This window comes from Halichoerus grypus, chromosome 2, assembly GCF_964656455.1.
Source record: "Halichoerus grypus chromosome 2, mHalGry1.hap1.1, whole genome shotgun sequence".
Taxonomy (NCBI): domain Eukaryota; kingdom Metazoa; phylum Chordata; class Mammalia; order Carnivora; family Phocidae; genus Halichoerus; species Halichoerus grypus.
Genome location: NC_135713.1, coordinates 114199327 through 114222825, shown reverse-complemented (window position 1 = coordinate 114222825; position 23499 = coordinate 114199327). Strand labels below are relative to the sequence as shown.

General features: G+C 44.5%; 1 protein-coding gene across 7 annotated transcripts in view; it reads left to right on the top strand.

Annotated features, from left to right (window-relative positions):
• Positions 1–23499, top strand: part of SH3RF2 (SH3 domain containing ring finger 2) — a 127332-nt gene that overhangs the window by 58608 nt on the left and 45225 nt on the right. For 6 of the 7 annotated variants that reach the window (XM_078067343.1, XM_078067344.1, XM_078067346.1 and 3 more), the window contains one exon: positions 5786–6109. The exons of the other annotated variant lie outside the window; for it this stretch is intronic. In XM_078067343.1, coding sequence (XP_077923469.1) covers positions 5786–6109 — 324 coding nt within the window. The remainder of the gene's footprint in view (positions 1–5785; positions 6110–23499) is intronic. 7 annotated transcript variants of the gene reach the window in all.

Genomic DNA, 23499 nt, shown 5'->3' with positions numbered 1-23499 from the left:
AACACTACTGAATCATATACTTTAAAATGGTTATTAGGGTAAATTTATGTCATGTGTTTTTTACCACAATAAATAAATGGAACTGTACGAAACTAGACTTATAAATATGTGTGTGTATATATAAATGGATAGAGGACTGGAAGGATATGTACAAAAATATTAACAGTGGTGATCACCAGATAGTGAAATTCTAGATAATTTTCATTTTCTTCTGCAACTTGTATTTTATAAATCTTCAGAAATGAGCATATTGATATATTCCTTCTCAGTTTTTTTAAGCTACTTTAAAAAGAAAACAAAGGAAGACCACATGCTAGACTATGTCTACCTACTTCTCAAATGTAATACTATAACCTGGAGTTCCTAACCTCATTATCCTCGAGCTTCACCCTAGCTTGAGGCAAGTCATTACAAATTTAAAAGAGAGGTTCCATTGTTTAACTGCATTAATTGGATGCTTACCAGGCATAAAGCATTAAAAGTGAGCAGTGGGGAGCTACGAATACAGTAAAAGGCACGCTTTCCACCCTTTAGGAAGGTAGGGTGAAAACAGACAGAGGCATAGTTGGAGATATAGGGACCAATTCTTTCATTCTTAAGAGCCAAAACAGGTTCTGAAGCAAATGGTGTGCCCAGAACACCATTCCAGCTTGCAAGGTTCTCCATAGCTCTTCCCACTCAATCAATGTTGACGGGATGAAAAATGGAAGGGAAGGAAAGAGGATGAATCCCGAGAGGCTGGTGTCCTTACAATCTCTAGTAAACAATATTCTAATTATCAGTGCTTTTTCTCTTGCTGAGGCCCCTTTGAGGCACACATACCCAATTCTCTTTACCTGTTCAAATCTCACTCAGGTTACAAGGCTCAACTAGAAACCTGCTTCTTCCATAAAATTTCACCTCTCGGTGACCACTCAGTTATCTCTGCCTTCTCTAAACACCTGATGGCTGTGTGCTTATACCGCACAGGTCAGACTAATACAGAACAGGTACTCTGCAAAAAAAATTAGCTTAGCGAGTGAACGAAGAGACAAAATTTAGAAAACAAACCATTCAGTGTGACCCTGTCCTATATATGTATATTCAGTCATTCAACTAATTTTACATTGCATACCTGCTAAGTCAGGTCCTAGGCTAAGGTCTAAAGATACAGAGAGATGTGGGTCCCTACTTTCAGGGATTGTAAAGTCAGACATTAATCAAGTAATTCTAAGTGTAATGAATGATGCAAAGAGTGAAGGAGAGGGAACTAAGTGGGGGAGGGAGGGAATGATGTGCAACTTCTGTGGGAAGGGAGTCAGCAAATGCCTTTTAAGCAAAGATCAGACAGATGATTAGGAGCTATGTAGGTGAGCATGGAGGGAAGCGTGCTTTAGGGAATGAAGGTAACATGTGCAAAAGTCCTACGGGATGAGGAAGTGTAGGGAACCCAAAGGTCCAAAAGAATCCTAGAGATGGAGCTTAGAGAGTAAGAGAATGACACGAGGCAGCCAGGGAAGTAAGTGGGAGACAGATCACAGAGGGCTTTATAAATCATCCTGTATGAGTCAGGATGAGCTCAGTTATGCTATGGTAATAAACAGCCCCAAACTGTCAATGGCTCAATAAAGATAAACTTTCTTCTCACCCACATTACATGTTCGGCACAGGACCATGAGAGGCTCTGCTCACAGAGTCACTCCAGAACCCACACTGAGGTTGAGCCATCTTGTAGTTGCCATCTGGAACACATGGACTTCCCCAGTTTTCACGGCAAGGGAGGAGTAAGGAAGAATGAGTTGTACATCAGTAAATGCCTCAGCTCAGAAGTTACACTTGTTACTCCACTCATCGCCTGAACCAGTCCCCTAGCTCCACCTGTCTTCAAGGCAGCTGAGAAGTACAGGGGAGTACAAGGACTGTCGAGTAAATATCGTGGTCTCTGCCGTATCATAAAAAGTTTGGACTTGATCCAGAAGTCAGTAGACACCATCGAAAGATTTTAAGAGACTCAGTAACTCCATCAGACCTGGGTTTATTAAAGACTGCTCTTCTGGCTACAATGGGAAGAATAATTTGAAGAGGAAAAAGCAGAAATACCAATTAGGAGGCCAGTGCACCCATGGCTCAGTTACAAGATGACAGTGGGTTGGACCAGGAGATTGGAAACAAGTGGACAGATTCAAACACCATTTAGGAGGTAGATCCACAGGACTTAGAGGTTGATGGAAGTGAGGAACAGGGCAGAAGAAGTGGTCAAGAATGCATGCCTCACTTTCTGTTTTATGTGCCTAGGTTAGTGGTGGAGGCATTTGCTGGGTCAAGCAACATCTGCTAAAGAGGAACAGTTAATAGTGATGGGGAGACAGTGGTTAAGTCTCCAAGGACAGAGATCAGCTACAGTTAATACCTAGCTGAATACATAGGAGGTGGTTCAGTTTTTGCATTTTAGAGTTTGCACGGTCCCCTGCGTTATTTCAAGAAGCTTCTCCATAGCTCTGAGGGGGAAAGGACCATTGATTTTATTACCCATCTCTGATACCCTTTTTTCCAAAACTTCTACATTTAATGATTATTCATTTGGACACTCTCCCCACCACTTCACCTCTAAAATTAGTGATTACAAGAACCCTCAAGATTATCATCAAACTAGCCATTGCTTCATTTATTCTCCTAATTGCTAGGAGGGGAAAAAGATAATCAAGTGGTTGCTGTAATCTGGGAACCTGATTTTCAAAAATTACTTGAAATCTAAATTGAGCTTTTTAAAGCAGTACTTAAATTTTGACTCCAGTCATTTCATTAAGACTAGCACTTGCTGAGAACTCTTTAAATAAGTTTTGAATTACCAGTGCCATGCAAAGCAATTGGAAAGAAGGAAAGCTTTCTTGTAAGAGTGACGTGGGTTTTTGTTGTGGTTTTCTTTTCTGCATAAACAGGATTTTTCTTGTTAATGTATCATTTGATTTATTGAATAGCACCTGGATAAAAAGGTGGTAAAACAAATACTGAGCTTATACCCATTCCTGTCAGGACTTCTCCAATGAGGCCTGCCTGGGTTATGTGAACCTTGCTCAGCCCAATGAACCTCAAGGATATTGTTTCAAATGAGTGGGTATAAATTTAAGAGCTGTGTAATCCTCCCCCAACTGAGCTATTAATCATGTTGGCAGAGCACAGGGCAGACCAAGAGTCACACAGAGCCCTTTGTCAATGTTGCTTATGAAAACACTGGTGTTGCTCACCTGGGGACAGAACAATTAGGTAGAGACAAAAAAAAAAAAAAATCAACCTATTTCGTTGTAGCTGTGAATGACCGTAAAGAACTCTACTCATTCAACTCAAAGAATATATATTGTCCTCTTACTGGGTGAACAATGGAGGGATCAGTGCGCTGGGGAACTTAAAACATTGTCCCTAGTCCAGACTGCCATCAGAGTTTGCCTAGACAATTTCTGGAACTTCCTAGCTGGTCTCCCTACTTCTGGGCTGGCACTTCTGAATAACAGCCAGAATGAGCTTTTATGTGTTTCTTTTTATTTGCATACAGTAAAATTTACTCTTTTTGGTGTCCACTTCTATACATTTTGGTAAATGCATACACTCCCATCAAAATGGAATAGTTCCAACACCCCCACCACCACCAAAATACAACAGCATGCTGACTCTGTTGTCAGCCCCTTCCCTGATTCCCAACTGTTGGCAACCGCTGATCTGGTTTCTGCTCCTATAATTTTCCTTTTCCAGAATGTCCTATCATTGGAATCATACAGAATGTAGCCTTTGAGTCTGGCTTCTTTCACTTAGCACAAAGCATTTTGGACTCACCCATGTTGTTGTGTGGGTCTGTAGTTTGTCCGTTTATATTGATGAGCCGTATTCCACTGTATGGATGTGCCAGAGTTTGTTTGTCCATGCACCAGTTGAAAGACAATGCAGTCATTTCCAGTTGTTAGCAACTATGAGTAAAGTACTATAAACATTTGCATACCGATTTTTGAGTGGGCATAAGTTTTCCTGTCTCTTCAGTAATTACGTAGGAGTGGGATGACTGGGTCAGATGCTAAGTATGGGTTTAACTTGGTAAGAAACTGCCAAACCGTAGCATGAGCTTTTAAAAACATAAATCAGATCGTGTCACTCCTCAACCTAATGCTGCCAGAGGCTTCCTATTACACTTTGAATAAACTTGAGCCTCCCAGGACTTTTGGGACCCAGCCCCTGCCTGTCTCTGTGGTCTCTTTACTACCTGCTCCTCACTCTCTCTGGTCCAGCTTCTGTTTCTTTCTGTTTTTCCCTCTTTAGGATCTTCCCACTAGGTTATGATCCCTCTGTTTGGAATATTCTTACCCCATCTTCACATGGCTGGCTCCTTCTTGTCATCTGTGTCTTGGTTAAATGTCACCTTCTCAGTGGGATTTCCTTGACCTCCCCCCCAAAGTAGGCACCTCCCCCTGCCACTCTCTATCATGTCAAAGAACTTATTTCTATCTGATATTTTCTTGTTCTGTTGTCTGTTTACTGGCTGTGCCATTTATAAATCACCCCTTCTGGGCCACAGCTCTCTCATCTTTAAAGTAGACATAATAATGCCACTTCCCCTACCTGATGATTTTCTTTTTCACAGTAATAAGCTTCTTGGGGTAGGAACTACCTCCTCTTTAAAATTTTCTATATTGGCTATTTTAATCATTTGCACACTGTCATAAAAAGTTCTTAAATGGGCAAACTCCCTTTTACCTTTATAGTTGAATCTCTACATTAGAATGAGACGTGGCTTGGGAGGGCAACTTTGTCAGCATATCTCAGCCTTCCGAAGGAACTGAACTCAAAATATAGCACAGTCAGTGGTTGTGCTAGAGCTAGAACTAGATTGCAAGAGCTGGCTTTTACATTTTCAGGAATTTTGCTAGCTAGTTGTAAACCATTGGTATATATTTATACCATTGAAATTACTAAACTCTACAAAACAGGGCATGCTCTTTTTTTTCTCTTCTCTCCTCTCCTCTCCTCTCTCCTCTCCTCTCCTCTCCTCTCTCCTCTCCTCTCCTCTCCTCTCTTCTCTTCTCTTCTCTTCTCTTCTCTTCTCTTCTCTTCTCTTCTCTTCTCTTCTCTTGATTTACCAGCATATCACAGACTAAGAGGTATGGAATAAGAAAGAATGGTGGGGAGATGAAAGTGTTTAAAGGAAGTAGTAAAAGATGGTCTTAGCATAAAGATTCAAAGTTCTGAATGGATTTACATTCTGGTGCAGTTGCTTCTCAGATGTATAAACCTGAGCAACTTCATGCACACATGATTGCACAAACACTCACTGAGCACCCCCTGTGGGATATGGCAGAGATGGACATGTGTGAGCTCACTGCCCTCAGGTAGCTGCCAGTCCGGGGTGGGGGTGGGGGAACAAAAGGGAAATGATTGCAGTGTGGTGTGTAAAGTGCCACAGTGGGAGAGCACAGGGGCTGCAGCCCACCCAGGTGCATTCAGGAGTGGCTAAAAGAGGAAAAGGGTAGGGGTGTGCCTGGGAGAAATGGGTGAAGGAAGACTGCTCCCAATCGGGGAAGAGTATCATGGCTTATTTTTAACCCCTGTGGCCCGCAGTGAAGAATAAGAGCAGTACCTACTTTGCAAGAGAGTTGTCAGAGTATACTGATAGAGCAAAGTAGCTGGGACGTATTGCTAAAAGGTGGAATTTGACCAAAGATGATGGTAGCATCTGAATTGGTGTCAGACTAACCTGGGTAGGACTTAGCTGCTCACACTAGATCAGGAAGACTAGCTTCTCATGGACCTTCTGTGTTTTCAGCCAAACCTCACTGCAAGACACCTTCTAGAGAAGAACAAAGGCCGGCAGTCAGCCCGCACGAAGAGCCTGTCACTGGTGCCCTCATCCTCCCAAGGCAAAGCAACCAACACGCCCACCCTGCGAAGGGGCCCTGGGCCCAGGAGGAAGGAGCCTGGCCAGTTCTCCATCACAACAGCCTTGAACACTCTCAACAGGATGGTCCATTCTCCCTCAGGGCGCCATATGGTGGAGATCAGCACCCCAGTGCTCATCAGCTCCAGCAACCCCTCTGTGATCACCCAGCACATGGAGAAAGCAGATGTTCCTCCCAGCTCTGTGGGGCAGGTAGGAAACAGACCGCTGGGATAAGGGTACCTTGGTATTAGGCAGGTCATACACACCATGTCACAAGCAATATTGGATATCTGGTACTTGCTGAGCATCCATAATGCATTCATAGTAACTACTGCCGTGTGTATTATGTGTCAGAGCTGTAGACACATGATCTCATGTTGTCCTTGAAACAGCCTCTTGAGTTAGGTATTATTACTGTTATCCCCATTTCACAGGTGAGAAAACTGAGGCCAAGAAGAGTTAAACAAGTTGCCAGATCCTCACAGATACTTTGCTTTCCCATGCCAAAAGCCATGACATGGTTCCTGTCCCTTAAAGAACTTCCCTCCAAATATGGCACCCATTTTCCAGAGTGGGTTTTGGCATCACGATTAGAGCTTCACTTTCCTGTCCTGTGGCATCATGTGGAAAGGAAGGAAAAGAGAAAAAGGGAAACTGTGGGTACTAGCTGTTTTCAGGACTGGCTCCGTAATCTGCAGTGAAAAGTGAAATAAAATAATACATGCAAAGTGCTTAGCACGATGCCTGGCACATAACTGAACACCCATGAGCACTGGCTCTTAGTACTGTTATTATTAAGCCCGGACACTGAATTGCCAACTGCAGGGAGATAAGCCAAGGGGCGACTGTGGCAATCCAGAAGCAGAAGTACTTCTAACAGCATGTGGCTATTTAGGTTGAAGGGTACTTTGAAAGATGAAGGACTGGAGGTATGAGGCAAAGTAATTAAGAACAACTGCATGTTGGGGATTCTGTTGAAAACACTCTTTGGAACCATGCAGGTGGCAACTTGAAAGGACAAACTTCAACTTGCACTGATGTATTTTTTTTGAAGCTGTAAATCTTGTTTTAAAACATGAATCTCTACCTTGGGATTAAAGGACTTAATTGGACTCTAATCCCTCTTTAACAAGACAAGGAGGAGGAGAAAGTCAAGGGCTTCTCAAAGACCCGTGTGCTGGTCTGAAACGAAAACAATCTCCATCTACGACATTTTGTATCTTACACCACTGTCTGGATCTCTAAGAGGCTGACTGCTCATGTCCTTCAGCCCACCACCTGCACAACATACACTCACACACACACACAAATACATCTTCCCCTCCACGTACTCTCTCCTTACATAAAGAACCATAAAGTTCCCTTCCTACACACACATTCCAAATGCTTTTTTACAAGTACGTACACGCTTTTGCCCAAAATTCTCACTCCACCACACACACACACACACACACACTCTGTCTCTCTCTCTCTCTCTCTCTCTCTCTCTCTAAAATGAGGGGCCTAGTGATTTACAACTAAGCCAAAGACTAACTGAATTTTTCTGAAGCCATTTTTTTATAGAGAGAGATAGATATAGAAAGTACAGCCCACACTCAGTGGATATAAGCAAGCTCACTCAGCTGTAAGTTGGTTTCCCAAAAGATTTAGCCAAGAGTCACTTTTCATGTGCCTTTATAATTCTTCTTTCCAGTCATTTACCTCTCCTGGAGGCTGGACCAGAGTAGAGAATCCCAGTAGGATTTAAAATAAATAGTATCCCCCCCAAAAAAAATTTTTTAATAAAATAAATAAATAAATAATGTTTCTTCCTCGTTTTCACAGATGGTGAGAATTCCAAAGTAGGGCATTTGCATATCCTATTCCCAGGGAACCTATGCACAGTATTGATAGTCTTTCTCGATTCAGATGGCTGTGGATTATAAGTATTTCTACATGTTTGCCCAGGTGTTGTAAAAAACATTAAGGCTTCACTTATCAGCTACATCTAAAAAAAGTAAAAAATTGAGCAAATGACAAGTTCTTTTGCTTCCTTTTTTCTCTAACATCCTTTCAAGCTTCCCTTACCTTCCCCATCCCACCACCCTGCACAGTGCCTAGTCCTAGTAGGCACTCCAAATCAAGGAATCAAGACTTTTGACTTAAACATCTAGGCAGATGGTGGTGACATATACTCAGGGAAAACTGGAGGAGGAATAGTTTCCTGTAGAAAGCTCACACAGGTCAGCGTAACTCTTTCAACCAATAAACGTCTGTTGGGTGCTTACAGCATGCTAGCGACCATAATGAGTGCTGGGGATTCTACTACCAATACAACAAGAACAGCAGCAATAACCTTGAACACTTACTGAGACTAGTATGATTGATGATAGAGAAATAGATAGGATGATATCCTCTGATAGCAAAGTCTTTATTCGCTGCTGGTCTCCTAAATCCTGCCCTCTATCCCAAAAGATGGTAAGAGCCTTTGTAGGGGAGGTATTATCACCACTTTACAGCAAGGTAATTAAGGTCCCCCCAAAATAATATGGTCATAGTTCATGTAATTAGTAAACAGTGAGAGTTTGGATTAACCCTAGAATTGTCTGATTCTCGAACATACACTCTTGTCACTGCACTGTGCCATCAACAGAGACGTCATCAGGCAACGCTATTAGGATGTCGGTGTAGTTCATCTTGGATGTCTGTAGCCCCCCTCCTCTCAGACTCTTCACCAGACTCCCTTTAGACTCCCAGGCCCTCCAGCACTGTCTTCCCTGGCCACCCCATTCTCCAGTAAAGAATTTGTCCTAAGTCTTTTACACCTAAAGGTTTTCATTTACTATCACTTTGTTCCTTTATGAACTATCAGCTGTGTCCAACCATCGCATATGCTGCTGAAGTCACCACGAGTAAGCTCTTGTCATCAAGGAACTCCCAATCTAGCAGGGACACAAAAAAATGACTGACTGCAGTGGAGTTAGGGCTTCCTAACATGGGACTAGGGCCTGCTGGTACCCACATTGACTCTAGCAGGACAGAGACTCAGAGTGTAACAACAGACCTATAGACTGAGAAAGCTCTTGCTTTTCCAATTTTCCCCAAGCCCCTGGATGATATTAGGAAGGTCCCAGTTTGGTGCTGGTGCTTGCTAATAATCAGCCTCTGGAAGGAGGAAAGAGCAAGGCCTGAGGGCCAGGGCTTGAGGCAAGCTATTGCCCATCTCTGAACTGAATAACACTGAACATTTTTATCATATTGTCTGATGGGTTATCTTCCATGTATGATAAGTGATACCCGTTTTATGTTCACAGAAGTGTATGAAAAGAGAGGCCAGAGCAAGGAATTTTGTTTTCCTGTTGTTGTTGTGTCTTCTCACCTGTGGGAAACCACCTGACACATTTGGCTAGAATGTCAGGAAATGACCTCAAGGATGAACTTTGCACTAAATACAACTGTACTTGAAAACAATTCAGGATTAGACCTGAAGAGGCTGAGTAGGTTCTCTGGGAAACTGTGGTGGAGGAGGTTAAGCAGGAGGACTGGAACCCATGGAGTTGGCCTTTGGGAGAGTTCTGAAGATGATCTCTAGGTCTGCACTGAGAAGGGATGCCTTAGAAGGAGAAAGTCAACTGCACGGGACACAAGTTAGAAAAAAATCCTTCAGCAGTGGAAGTCACAATTGCCAGGCCCACCCTAAAGATTCTGAAATTCACTTGTTTACGATGTGGAGGCTGCTTGCCCCATTTCTCCCGCATTCACAGAACAATGAGGCATTCTTGTTTTCTCTAACACCGGGCTTCCTAAGAGGTTCTGGTCCCTCAGTATACCCCCCATTCCTCCCCTCCCCCACCACTACTTGTCCCCCAACCTCCCTCCTTCAGCCTGCCCCTCTTCCTGTACCACAGGTCCAGGTTAGTGGAACTGCTGGATAACTAGAAAGCCTGTCATCATTCCAGAGTTTTCTCCTTCCCTCACCTCTTACATCCAGTTAGTCAGCAAGCTCATTTTGCCCCCTGAATAGTTTTATAGCTTCTGTCCATTCCATCCCAGTGTCTTTGTTTGGGTCCTCATCTCTTGCCTAGACCATTGTTTCAGCCTCCTCCCTGGTCTCCCAGAGCTCAGACTCAATCACCACACCTCACCCCACCCACCCCTTCACCCCCGCCCATTCTTCCAATCATGGCCTCTATCACAACTTCTTGAAAACCCAAATCCATTTCAGCTGCTTTTCTTGCCCAAACTGCCAGTCATTCCCTACAGATCCCAGAAGTAATACCTGCTGTTTATTGAGTGGCCACTGAAAGTCAGAAACCATAATGATGATTTGCAGACATTCTGACTATCGTCACAACTGTTCAGGATAGTGCTTGTATGCCCATTTTACCAACTAGGAAAACCCAGGGACAGAAAGATTAGGTAACTTGCCTGAAGTCTCGCAGTGAGAAACAGAGCCAGGATTTGAGGGCAGACCTGTGCTCTCTCCCCTAAATAAGTTAAGGCATTCTAGACCCTCCATGATCTGGCTACAGTCCCCCCTCCAGCACTCCCAGATCCCCATACCCACTACACACACACACACCCGCATGAAAATGTATGCATGTGCATGCACATATACACACACAAGTGTGCACACACAAAAGTTGCAGTGATTTACTTGATATTTTTAAGCACAATATGTATATACTAGGCCACCTCTCTGCTTTTTGTCCTTGTACCCGGCATAGTGCCTGCATTATTATGGGCAATGAACAAATGTTTGATGATTAAATTAAAGGCTATTTCTCTTGGAATTTATTTTTGGTGCATTCACCTGTCACAATCATATCCACATACCAAAGGCCCATATGCATACCATTTCTTCAAGGAACTTCTTGCCAGTTCTCCCGGCAGAATTAATATCTCCCCCTGTGTTCACAGCATATTGTTTATACTAGAGTTATAACATTCTTCTTTGCACTATCAATACCGCACATATATCTTATTGTTTATACTAGAGTTATAACATTCTTCTTTGCACTATCAATACCGCACATATATCTTATCACCATGCTCACCAAGATTGAATACTTCTTAAGGGCGGGGATGGTGTTTTGTTCATTTATGTTACTGCTGACTTTCCAAAACCCCAGTAAAGATTTCTAATAACACTTTTTGCCTCAAGAATTAAAAACAAAGTCAGAGACGTCTGACTTTTTAAAATAATTACCAATCCCTATCCCTTCTTCTGATTACCCAGAAAACAGAAGAGATAAGACAGAGAGGAAAATGGCAGGTCACAGAAGTCAGGGTAGGAATGATTCCCTCCCCCATGCCTCCTCCATCCCATCCCAGGATGATAATGACAAGTCCAAGCATCCTTCCTGGGCTCCTGGGAAGATGAGCTGTCACAGACCTTGGGGAATTCTGAAGTCTGTAAGGCCGACTTTCCTTTCAATCCTATATTTGAATCCTGTCTGAATAAAGTAACTTTTATGAGCTTGAACTATAAGTCCAGATCCTTTCCCTTTCTCTCTTTCATGGGAGTTTCTCAGACTGATTTTATGGTACTCAGGACTGCCATGAGAGATGGTTTTTACTTAGTATTAAGATAATTTTTTTCCTGGGCACCTGGGTGGCTCAGTTGGGTTGAGTGCCTTCGGCTTAGGCCATGATCCCAGGGTCCTGGGATCGAGCCCCACGTCAGGCTCCCTGCTCAGCGGGGAGTCTGCTTCTCCTTCTCCCCCCTGCTCGTGCTTTCTCTCTCACTATCTCTCTCTCTCTCTCTCAAATAAATAAATAATATCTTTAAGAAAAAAAAAAGTTGGGGCACCTGAGTGGCTCAGTAGTTAAGCGTCTGCCTTCGGCTCAGGTCATGATCCGGGGGTCCTGGGATCGAGTCCTGCATGGGGCTCCCTGCTCAGCGGGAGGCCTACTTCTCCCTCTCCCACTCCCCCTGCTTGTGTTCCCTCTCTTGCTGTCTCTCTCTCTGTCAAATAAATAAATAAAATCTTTTTTTAAAAGGTTAATTTCTTTCTTTAGAAACAGTCTCAGTACTAATTTATGCTTAAGATTCTAGCTAACCCTCCTTCTAAGGTAATTTACAGAAATAGATTTATCCTGTGCTTATAGTCTTATGTTAATATCTCCCAATATAAATTTTCCATCTTTCCAGTTTTCACTCAGCAAATCCCTCCTCATAAATGAAGTTATCAAAGCACTCTTGAACTGACTGGGGTGATCCCAGAGAGTTGTGGCTAGAAAAGTGGGAAGGCTCCATCCAGTGGCTAGCTGTCCGCTCAAACCGTTTTGTCCCATGTCATCATTATCTGCCCCAAAGTGCCTTCTGTGGAGCCTACTAGGTGCTTGAAATATGTTTGTTAAATTTTCAAGCGTGTACCCCTGGCTGGAGACAGCCCCTTAAACTTCTCATGAATTATCAGTAACGCCTGAGCACGAGTTCCCTGGTGGACACCTGACAACAAGAAAGGACACAGCACGTCTGCCGCCCCCTACTCCGCCAGACCCCACCCGGGTCAAGAGCTATCACGAGCTCCGAGAGAAGGTGTTTTGTACAGGAGAAATCCCTCTGGCCTTGGACCCAGACACCCCTTCCCCATCTCAATGGTGAGACTTGGGGTGGGTCAGTAGCCACTCTGAGCTTAGGGTTCCATCAGGAACAGGAGTAACCTCTACCTCAAAAGATTGTTGGGAAAATCCGAAGAGGTAACGTAAAGTACTTGTAAAGTACTTGGCTAGCACTTTAATTATTGTTATTATTAAATATTTTAGCAGTCAAAATTTCTTAGATGTTAGTTGCTAGATTTCTCTTCAGTCACTATGCTGTACATGTTTTTAAACTTTTTATAATGGAAAATTTTAAACATATGTAAAAGTAGAAAGAAGAGTATAATGAACCCTCATGTACACAACACCAAGTATCAGTGATTATCCACTCACGGGCCAGTCTGACTTCAGCTACAGCCCCACTCATGAACCTGCTCCCCAATTGGGTTATTTTGAAGCAGAGCTTAGACATCCTATCATTTCATCCACACGTATCTCTGTATCTCTTTACAGATTTTAGTATTTTTTTCTAAGAGTTTAACATCACCAGGATACCATTATCACACATTAGAAAATGAGCAGTGTTTCTTTTTTTTTTTATTTAAATTCAATTAACATATAACGTATTATTAGTTTCAGAGGAGTTCAGTGATTCATCAGTCTTATATAATACCCAGTGCTCATTACATCATGTATGGGCAGTGATTTCTTAAAAACATTAAATATTCAGCCAGTGTTCAAATGTCCATATTTGCCTTATAAATTTTTTTTACAGTTGATTTGTTTATATGGCATCCAAATGAGGTAAACACTTTGTATTGGGTTGATACGTCTCTTAGATTTCTTTTATTCCAAGTTCCCTCTCTCTCCTTGTTTTGTCCTTAGCCATGCATGTGTTGAAGAAGCCAGGTAGTTTGTCTTGTTGGATTTTTGCATTCTGGGTATTGCCAGTTGCATCTTCACAGCAGTGTTTAACACATTCCTCTCTCCTGTGCTTTCTGTAAACTGGTATTTAGGTCTAGAGGCTTAGTCAGCTTTAGGCTTGACTTTGGCAAGAATACCTCATAGATAGCGCTAAGTACTTCTTTTTTCGGTTTTTGTCTTGTTTAAGTGCATAATTCATTGGCTTTTAATAATATATTCATAGAGTTGTGCATCCATTACCATAAAACATTTTCTTTATTCCAAAAAGAAACCCCACACCTCTTAGCCATCACCCCCTTGCCCCCCATTTCCCTCCACCCCCCAACTCAGCCCAAGGCAACACTCATTTACTTTCTGTCTCTATAGGTTTGCCTGTTCTGCTCATTTTATATAAGCAGAATCACACGGTATCTGGTTGTTTGTGGCTAGCTTCTTTCACTTGGCATTATGTTTCAAAGCTCATCTGTTGTAGCAGGTGTCAATACTTCATTCCTTTTTATGGTTGATAACATTCCATTGTGTAGAATATTCTGTGGATATACCACATTTTGTTTATCCATTCATCAGTTGATGGACATCTGGGGTTTTTTCACTTTTTAGTATTATAAATAATCCTGCTGTGAACATTTGTGTACAGGTTTTTGTGTGGGCACATGTTTTCATATGGTTATATAACTAGGAGTGGAATTACTAGATCATATGGTAACTTTATGTCTAACTGTTTGAGGAACTGCCAACTCTTTTCCCAAATGATTGCACCATTTTATATTCTCACCAATAGTTTATGAGGGTTCCAGTTTCTCTACATCTTCACCAACACTCATTTTATTATAGCCATCTTAGTGGGTATGAAGTGGTATCCACTGTGGTTTTGATTTGCATTTCCTTGATGGCTAAGCATCTGTTTGTGTGTTTAATGGATATGCATATTCTTTAGAGAACTGTCTATTCATATTCTTTGCTGTATCTTTTAATTGGGTCATTTATCTTATTACTGAGTTTAAGAATTCTGTACTTATGTACATATATGCCAGGTGCATGTCCCTTATCAGATACATGACTTGCACAATTTATTTCCTATTCTTTGGTTGCTTTTTCATGTTCCTGGGGGTGTCCTTTGAAGCACAAAAGTTTTAATTAACAATGATGTCCAATTCATCTATTCTTTCCTTCGTTGCTTGTACTTTTGGTGTCATATCTAAGAATCCATTGCCTAATCCAAGTTCACCAGGATTTACCCTACATTTTCATCTAAGAGTTTTCTAGTTTTACATTTAGGTATGATGCACTTGGAGTTAATTTTTGTATATGTTGTGAGGATCCAAATTCATTCTTTTACATGAAAAAAGAATGTCTCTCATTTTGCATTAAAATCGATTCCCCATCAGCATTTCACCTAATGGTTTGAGGTGCCATTCATGAACATTCATTTGGGGTTGCAAATGGTGACATTCCAAAGCTATCATTCTTCCTAAGTTGTTTTAAGCTGCAGTTCTTCTACGAGACTGACTACTACTTTCTGAGGGCTGATTACATGTAAGATGCTATACTGTGAGTCGTACCTACATTATTTCACAGATTTCCAAACCTGTATATCGTAGGCGCTCAGCATATATTGAGCAATCCGAAGCTCCTGCCTCAACCACTATATCCCTCTGTCTCTGTCTCTCTGTTTCTCTCTCTCTCTCTTCCTTGTTTGTTCCTGGGCATTTCCCTAGCTCAAAGACAAGACTCATTTCTCACCACCTTCTCTCTTGACATGTTTGCCATCACTGAACTGCTACTACCCTTTTTCCGCTGGCCGCTGCCAGCTGGGCTAATCTCCCCATGCCTGCCTGTGCCAGTCTTCCTGTTTACATCCTTATCATGTTCTCAGGCCAGCCCAGCATCCTGGTCTCTTCAGCGGCGTGCTCACCCTCCCACCCCTCTTGAGGTCTGCTTCCCACCCCTGGGCTAAGACCAGGAGAAAAGACCTGGGTCTGTTCAGCCTGGAAAAGAAAGGATTAATGTGGGAATGAGTGTTGATTTTATTTTCTCAAACTTGGGTTCATATACTTGAGTATATATTCCTGGGTCCAGAAGAGGAACAGAACATAAATCAGAACACGAAGGATTTCATGAGTTCCAAGGAGAAGTCTCTCCCATCACATAGACTGTGAGAAAATGAATATGTGAATATAATGAATACTGAAGGAGCCTATGGAACCTATTACTGTTGGGTTTTGGTTTGGTTTTTATTCTTCCCTATAGAGGAAGGCAGCTTAGTATAAACAAAAAGGCTTTGAGTCAGGCAAAGCTTCATGCCATAGCTTTGCCATCTAATACCTAAGTGACACTGAACTGAGTACCATACCCCATTGAGCCGTGGTGTCCTCATCTGCAAAATGGGTGGGTCCTTCCATGCAGAGTCATTGCAACTACCTATAGCCATTGCTACTACCTTCTTTCCTCCCAGCAGACCTTTGAGACTATAGCATCATTTGTGTGACTGAGGAGAACCCCTGACTTAAAGCAGGCAATGAGCCAAACATCTTCAAAAATCTAGATGTCCCTCCTGAGCTGAATTTCCTAAGGTGTATTTTTCACAACTACTAGCAGATATGGGGGTGATCTTGTCTTATTTTATACATAAGAAAACTGGCAGAAAAAAGGTACTTCTATGACAGACTCAAGGTCTTCCAAAAACACTTAAGTGAAATAATTGCAGTTTATGACAGAATTAGGACAGAATCATATATCATTTAATGTCTCATCCTTGGGTCCTACAGTCCCAGGTGGCGGTAGCCATTATTAGCATAAGACAGGTGCCATCATCACTGGACGTGCCATCACGGACCAGTTAGGCCACAGAGAATCTGATCTGAGTGCTCCCACACATCAGCTGCATGGCCTTGGGGAGGCATTTTGCCTCTCCAGATCCCAGCTTCCTCGTTTTCTAGGTGAAAGAACAAAACTCATCTGGCAGAGTATTATGTTGCTTAATTCATTAAGAGCGCATTTGGAAGCTAGGTAACACCATGAAAACCTGTTCCTCTATTTAGTTCATGATGGTCATTGTTGTGATCCCTCCTTGTGCTCAAGCACGCCATCACACAAGAGACCTGCGTCCTTTCTGCCTACTACAAAGCTTTCTCAGCCCCAGCAGGTGTCAGGTAGACTTCTCTGAGGCAGAGCTTTCTAGCAACGTTTCTCAGCCCAGGCACTATAGTGAGAAAATGTGGGCTTTGGGGACCGCCAGATCCGGGATGAAACTCTCACTCTGCCTCTTACTGAGCAGTATAACATTGGGCAAGTTACATAATCTCTCTGGGCCTCAGTTGTTCCAGCCGTGAAATGGAACTCATGGTAATTTTTTTCTAACCCCATAAGATTGCTATGAGGATAAAACAAGGCAGTACATGTATATGAGATACTGGCCAGGGTTTGGCAGTGGTAAATAGCTCAATAAACGTTCCCTCTGTTATTAATGCTGGGTCAAGTCAGGAAGCTGTAACCATCCCCCATCCCCAGGCCTCGCTGAGAATGACATTCACGAGCCACATACTTCAGAGGATGATCTGTTGGAGCCTGCCTCGCAGCACAGAGGCTTCCAAAAGCCCCTTTGCTCCCTTGATAAGCAGTGACAATTTCAGAAGAAGAGAAGGGACTGACTTTTGGCTTATATCTAGGGGGCCCCTGGGGCAGTTGTACATGCTCAGCTCAGACCCTGTAATCCCAAGGGGAACCCATGGGAGGGAAACCAAAAATGACTCCAGGAAGAAAGGCTTTGGACAAAAGAGACCAGGGTGGAGACTGAGGCAGGGCTGTCTGCCCACCATCTTCTGCATGTACCTTTCAGCTTTTTCTGTGAGCCCCATCCTCACCTGGGTAGTTGCCCAAGCTGCTCACAGCCCATCAATGAAGCAGCCAACAAAGAATTTCTGGGTGCCTGCCAAGCACCAGGCACACACGATATGGTGGACGAGACAGACATGGTCCCTATTCTTAACGAACCTGCAGGCTAGTGGGGAAGACCAGTGGGAAACCGAGTACGATGCATACTTGATTACAAGACTGCGAGTGTGTGAAGTGCTGTGAGTTACGGATGGGGAATGAAGGGAGTTTGTCAGGGAGGGCCCACCTCATCTGCAAGGTCAGACGAAGTGATCTTCAGGGCGAGACTGAAGGATGACAGAGGCAGCCAGGTTAAAGTAGCAGGTGAAGTGGGGCACCTGGCCGGCTCCGTCAGCAGAGTGTGTGACCCTTGATCTCGGGGTCGTGAGTCCAAGCCCCGCAGCGGGCATGGAGCTCACTAAAAAACAAACAGGTGAAGCAAGGCCCCACAAGCACCTCACCTCCGCCCTGGCAGCCCAGTTCCCTTTCTCCAGAAGTCAGGCGGCAAATGCCAGCACTCCCGGTGCGTGGCCACACCTGTCCTCCTCGGCTCCCTGCCCGGCCCGAGCTCCCCGAGGTCCTCTGGGGAGAGGCCTCGCTGGTTTCTGGTGACCACAGCAGGTTCGGTAATGAGCCCTGCTGCTCCGCTTGCTTCCTCGAGTCAGCATTTCTCCAGCGAGAAGTTAAACTTGACATCATCACTTCGCCCAATTAATCCTGGCAGGTGAGCCACTCCGGAGGCCCAGCCCTGCCCAGCTGCAAGAGGGAGCAGCCGGGCTTGCACCTCGGACATTTGAGCCCAAACTCTTCAGCTCTGGGAGCCAGACGCAGGGGTAATTGGTGGCCAAGGCCAGCAGGGCCGCCACTCATGTGCAGGCACGCTCCCTCGCGCGCTCTCCCCTCACAGAACCAGCAGCATACCATAGAAGGGCAAGAGAAGGCGAGGTGTGCGGGGCAGCAGTCGGACACGCGGAGGACAGCAGAGAGCAACGTGTGGGGCGATGATATCCCTTAAGGGCACAGTGACCTTGGCCATGTGGCTCAACAATGCAAGGGCTCAAGTTTCTGCGTCTTAAAGTGGTAAAACGGATAGCGCCTTTCACATAGACGTGTTAGAGCCCTGAGTGAGATATTCACAGACAGGAGAGCTCGGCCCCAGCACGGTGGCCATTTGGGGCCAGGTACTTCCTCGTTGTGGGAGGGAACCTGTGCACTGTCGGGGTTGGGCAGCATCCCTGGCCTCTGCCCACTGGAGGCCGGCAGCACCCACCACTCAGCTGTGGCAAGAAAAACGTTTCCAGACATTGTCAAATGGTCCCCAGGGTTGAGATCAGCCCTAGCTGGTAATAAGTGAGGTAAAGGACATAGCCAGGGCCTGGCACAGAGTCAGTGCACAATAAATGGCAGCTAACGTCAGACGTGTGCGAGGTAAATGCCCCTCTGGGTCGCCACGGCAGACCCCCTTTCCAAACACAGGCCAACAGTATAAGGGCCTTGGAGAAACCTGGAACTTTCCAAATGTGGGACGGGTAGATGTGCCAGTGCTGTCACTGGAATGTGCAGACAGATGAAGGTGCGCCGGCTGCAGCAAGGGGAGGGGCTGTATATCGCGTAGACTGCTGGAACAGGTCCCCTTGCCACACTGCTCAACGGAAAAGGAAAGAAGCTAATTTTATGGCGCGGGTAGCATGTGCCAGACCCGGTGCCAGGGTCTCACATACATCTTGGCCTCTGGATATTGTGAAGAGATGTTATTATTTCCATTTTCAGGGGAAGAACTGAGACTCAGAGAGGCTAAGGAACTAATTCAAAGTTCCTCAGCAATTACATTTCAGGGTTGGGTCAGAACCTGGGTCTGACTCTCCTCCAAGCCCCTGCTCTTTGCCCACCCAAGCCACTAGAGTGGGACTTCTCACATGCTGACTTAATTTAGGAGTGATTCTGGGGCAGGAACCAGGCTCAGTTGGGAAGAAGGATGGGATTGACTAGCAGTATCTGTTATGGACCCAGGAATAGGAAATGCCATGAGTTTGCCATCATGTACAGGCCCATAATCCAAGATTCAGTGATTCTGTGTCTTCCCCTCTCGCATGATCTGGGGACTACACTAGGCTAGGGGTACATCTGGGTTTATTCAGCAAATAAGCAACTGTGCTATATCCTTTAGCTCATACTGACAAACAAGTCTTCTTCACAGATGAGGATTTCTACAGAAGGGGCATGTTCTTAGATGATTCCCATGGAAAAGCAAGATATGGGCCCCTATTGAAACCCTTTGTTAATGCTTCATGAATTTTATTTTTGATGAGGAATAGTGTTCTCAAAAAAGAAAAGGGAAACTTACAAGGAAATAGGCCATTTTCTTTTAGAGAAAAAAATGTTTATAATATTTCAAAGCACAAAATTTGGGAGATACAATATCCATCCTTCATCCTCTCTTCCCACTCCAAAACAATCAAGCCCTGGTGGAAAATTGCACAACTAGATGCATAATGAAACCTGCTTACATATGCAAAGAATATTGCAAACACCAGTTTGTCTGTTTCCAGACACTTCGGCTAGGGAAGATGTGCTTTCTCACGGCTGAGTCTGGGGCAACCCTGAGGACACAGAGGGCAGAGTCAGAAACTTGAACAAATCATTCCCAACCAGCTAGGCTCAGATCAGGCTCCCTAACTCTGCTCTTAGGCCTTTCCCCACCACCTCTGTCTTGACCTGAGCTGGCACATATTACAGAAGGCTCACTGCCTTTGTGGTCCTGTTCACAAGCATGGTGTGCCTGCCACAAAGATTTACTGAGTCCCTCTTATGTGCCAAGTCCTGGGCAAGCACTGGGAGGCAACCCCTAAACATGTGAGCTAGCACATACTGGGTCAGGGAGAGAGCTCATTGGTTCAGTCATTCTCCTGCATCAGTTTCAAGTGCACAGGAACATTAATGAGGTCGGAGACTGCCTTTGAAAGTCACATTCCCTCTGCCTGGCATGACATGCTTGCTGGGCTTTCATCACTCTACCTGAGGAGAGAATGCCGCCATGGGGAGAAGGACTATCCACCCCAAACTGTTTCCACCACCTGGCACCTAGCCATGGTTCATTCATTCTTTGAGCTAAACTGAGATTGGCAAACTACAGCCCACAGTCCAAATGCAGCCCATAGCCTGGTTTTGTACGGCCCATAATCTAAGAATGGTATTTACAGTGTTATTTTTTTGTTAAGATTTTATTTTTTAAGTAATCTCTATACCCAACGTGGGGCTCAAACCCACAACCCCAAGATCAAGAGTCACATGCTCCACCAACTGAGCCAGGCAGGTGCCCCAGTATTTATAGTTTTAAATGGGGGGAAATCAAAAGAAGAAGAATACTCCATGACATGTAAAAATTCTATGAAATTCCATTTTCAGTGTCCCAAACTAAAGGTTTGTTGGTGCACAGCCATGCTCTTTATGTTTTATCTGTGGCCGCATTGAGTAGCTGTGACAGAGACCCACAAAGCCTAAAGTATTTACTATCTGACCCTTTACCAGAGAATGTTTACCGACCCCTGGGCTAAAACATTGCTCCCTCTCTCCTCCTCTAAAATGCAAATACCCACTGGTCTAGCAACTTCTGAGGTCCTTAATGCCTTTGTGAGACCATATGTATCTGGTCACCTCTGGCACTGCAGGGAAGAAGGGTCCCCAGATGCCTAAGAGGGCACCACCTGAACTCCCACAATAACTGATCTGTGCCTCCAGGCGCACATCTGTCATTTCACACCTCATTTTGGGATTTACCTAAAAGCTGCCTTATGGCCAGTAACTCCATAAGGACAGGGTAACTGATGCCCTCTGACCCCTCCAGGGTAAGCCCAGGTGAGCTTGACACGAGATGTGTTTGGTAAATGTTAGTAGAATGTGTGAGTGAGGAAGCGAGTGAAACCCAGCAAATGTATGTGTGCCAATGTGTATGAGTCAATAAACCTAAACAAGAGACTGAATAAATGTATGAATTAATGACTGATTAAGAGCTTGAGGGGCTGGACGAAAGAAGACATAAATGAGTGTATGACTGAGGGAATTTTTATAAAAATGAGAGCTTAAACAAAGAAATAAGAATATAAGTGAATGTAAGAAGGTGGGATCTATGAGTGAGCAAGTGAGTGCAGGCTACGGGGTCTCACAAATGCCACATAAGGAGGATACAGGGCGTCACTGCCAAGTTCTGCTGATCTCGTCACTTTGCCTTGCTTGTTCATGCCCTGCCAGCCATGGGATTTTGAACTTCATCGATGCCCTCCCTTGCTGAGGGTGTGCCCATCCTTTAGTGCTTTAGTATCTGAGGCTTCTGTCAGAAGGACAAAAGCACCTGCACCCTTGGGCTTGGAGCCAGACAGCCATGCCTCTGAGACTGTGGCTTCCCTCCCATATATGGAAAAAAATACACCTTCAGCTGATGCATCCTCAGCCCCATCTCTTCCATGTGCTACAGGTGAAAGGACCTACCCCAAAGGCACAATCCCGGGTGCAAGGGATGGGCAACATGTTGGTTTGGGGTGAAGCTCATGCCCAAGGTCATCCTAGCCAGGGAGGAAAACGTGGACTCGAATGCACCCTATCTAAAGCAGGTCCCTGCAGTTACTCTGTTTCCTCTATAGTACATACTTTGTTTTCTCGCTTTTGGTTTGGTGTGTTTTTGTGGTTTCGCCTGCTCCCTCACTAGAAGGTAAGCTCCATGAGGACAGAGACAGGCACATGGAAATCTCAATAAAGATTTGTTGAAAATGAGTGAAACACTGTCTGGAAAACAAGTAAACCAACCACTTGAACCAGCTACCGGGACATGATTCCCTCTCCCAGTGGTGGGCCTGACCTAACTCTCCTACCCCCTGGCACATGGGACCTTCAGCACACCATTTCCCCTCTCTGAGGCTCAGGCAATGAAAGGAAATTATCTTCAGGGTCCTTTCCAGCTCCCACATACTAGGGTTCTAAAGCCAAGGGGAGGGGCCTTCAGGTTGTTCAAGATTTCACACAGTTAGTATGAACCTGAGTCCCCTGGCCACAGCACTTTAAAAAAAAAACAAAAACAAAAAGTGTGATTATTATATAAGGGACAGCCATTTTATCCGGCCTGTGATGGGGTAAAGTGACGTTGGGTGTGGTAACATCTTTGTTTTGGCCAGTGGCCCTCTGAGCATGTGTGACTATCCCAATGTAGTCAGTCCTCTCCTGTTAGAGCCAGAGCCCAGCCTGGCGTCCTGCTGCCTGCTTCTCAGGAAAGCCGTAAACATATGGCCTAGAACCTCCGTGCCTGGGAAATCGCTTCTCAGACATCTCTGCACAGTTCCGGGAAACCGCACAGACCCTTCCTGGCTCGGCCTGGCAGCTGAGGTACAGGGAGCTAACGAGGGCTTGTGTGAGGGTTCCAGCCCTCCCTGACTCCTGCACCCTGAGAACCCTCCCGCCTTCCCCGCCAGTGTCACTTGGTCCAGCCTCCAAAATACACACACAGCTTCACATACCAAAGGGAGCTCTAAGAGCGCCAGCTATCAAGTCGGGATTTTTACTTTATTTTACTTTTATTTTTTTAGGTTTATTTATTTAAGTAATCTCTACACCCAGCATGGGGCTCGAACTTACAACCCGGAGATCAAGAGTCACATGCTTTTCCAACTGAGCCAGCCAGGCGCCCCTAACGTCAGGATTTTTAGTTTTGAATCCCAGCTCAGCCTACTTGTGGGCTCTTATGGCCTTGGGAAAATGACTTTAATACATTTTTGCCTTGACTTTCTCATCTGTAAAGTGGGAATGGTAATGATAGTAATAGAATTTAGCCGTTTGGTATGTTGGGAGGATTATATGCAATGACAGAGTGCTCAGGAATGGGGGGCCCCCAGCAAGCATTCTGTAAGTACTAGCCTTCGTGGCTACGTGATTTCCCAAATCTGTTCGGGTATTCCCCATTTTATCTCAGTGAGATTATACACCCCTTAAGGGCGGGGACTGTGCCTTCTTTTCGACCTCACGCTCACGTTGCCTCACCTAGGGATCAGAACACTCAGTACCCTTGCTGAGTGGAAGGCATCACACATTCCCAAATCATTGCTCTCCAAATGTGAATGGAGGTCTGCTAGTCAAAACCCACGGGCATGGCACATAGCCTTCTTTTGAGAGAAATGACACCCACCCTTTGTGGAAAACCATTGTTGGGAAAAGAGGCTGAGTTAGGGAACGTCTAGGGAAGGTAAAAAACAAGAAGGAAAACTTCTCCCAAAAATATACCTTGATTGTTTGGT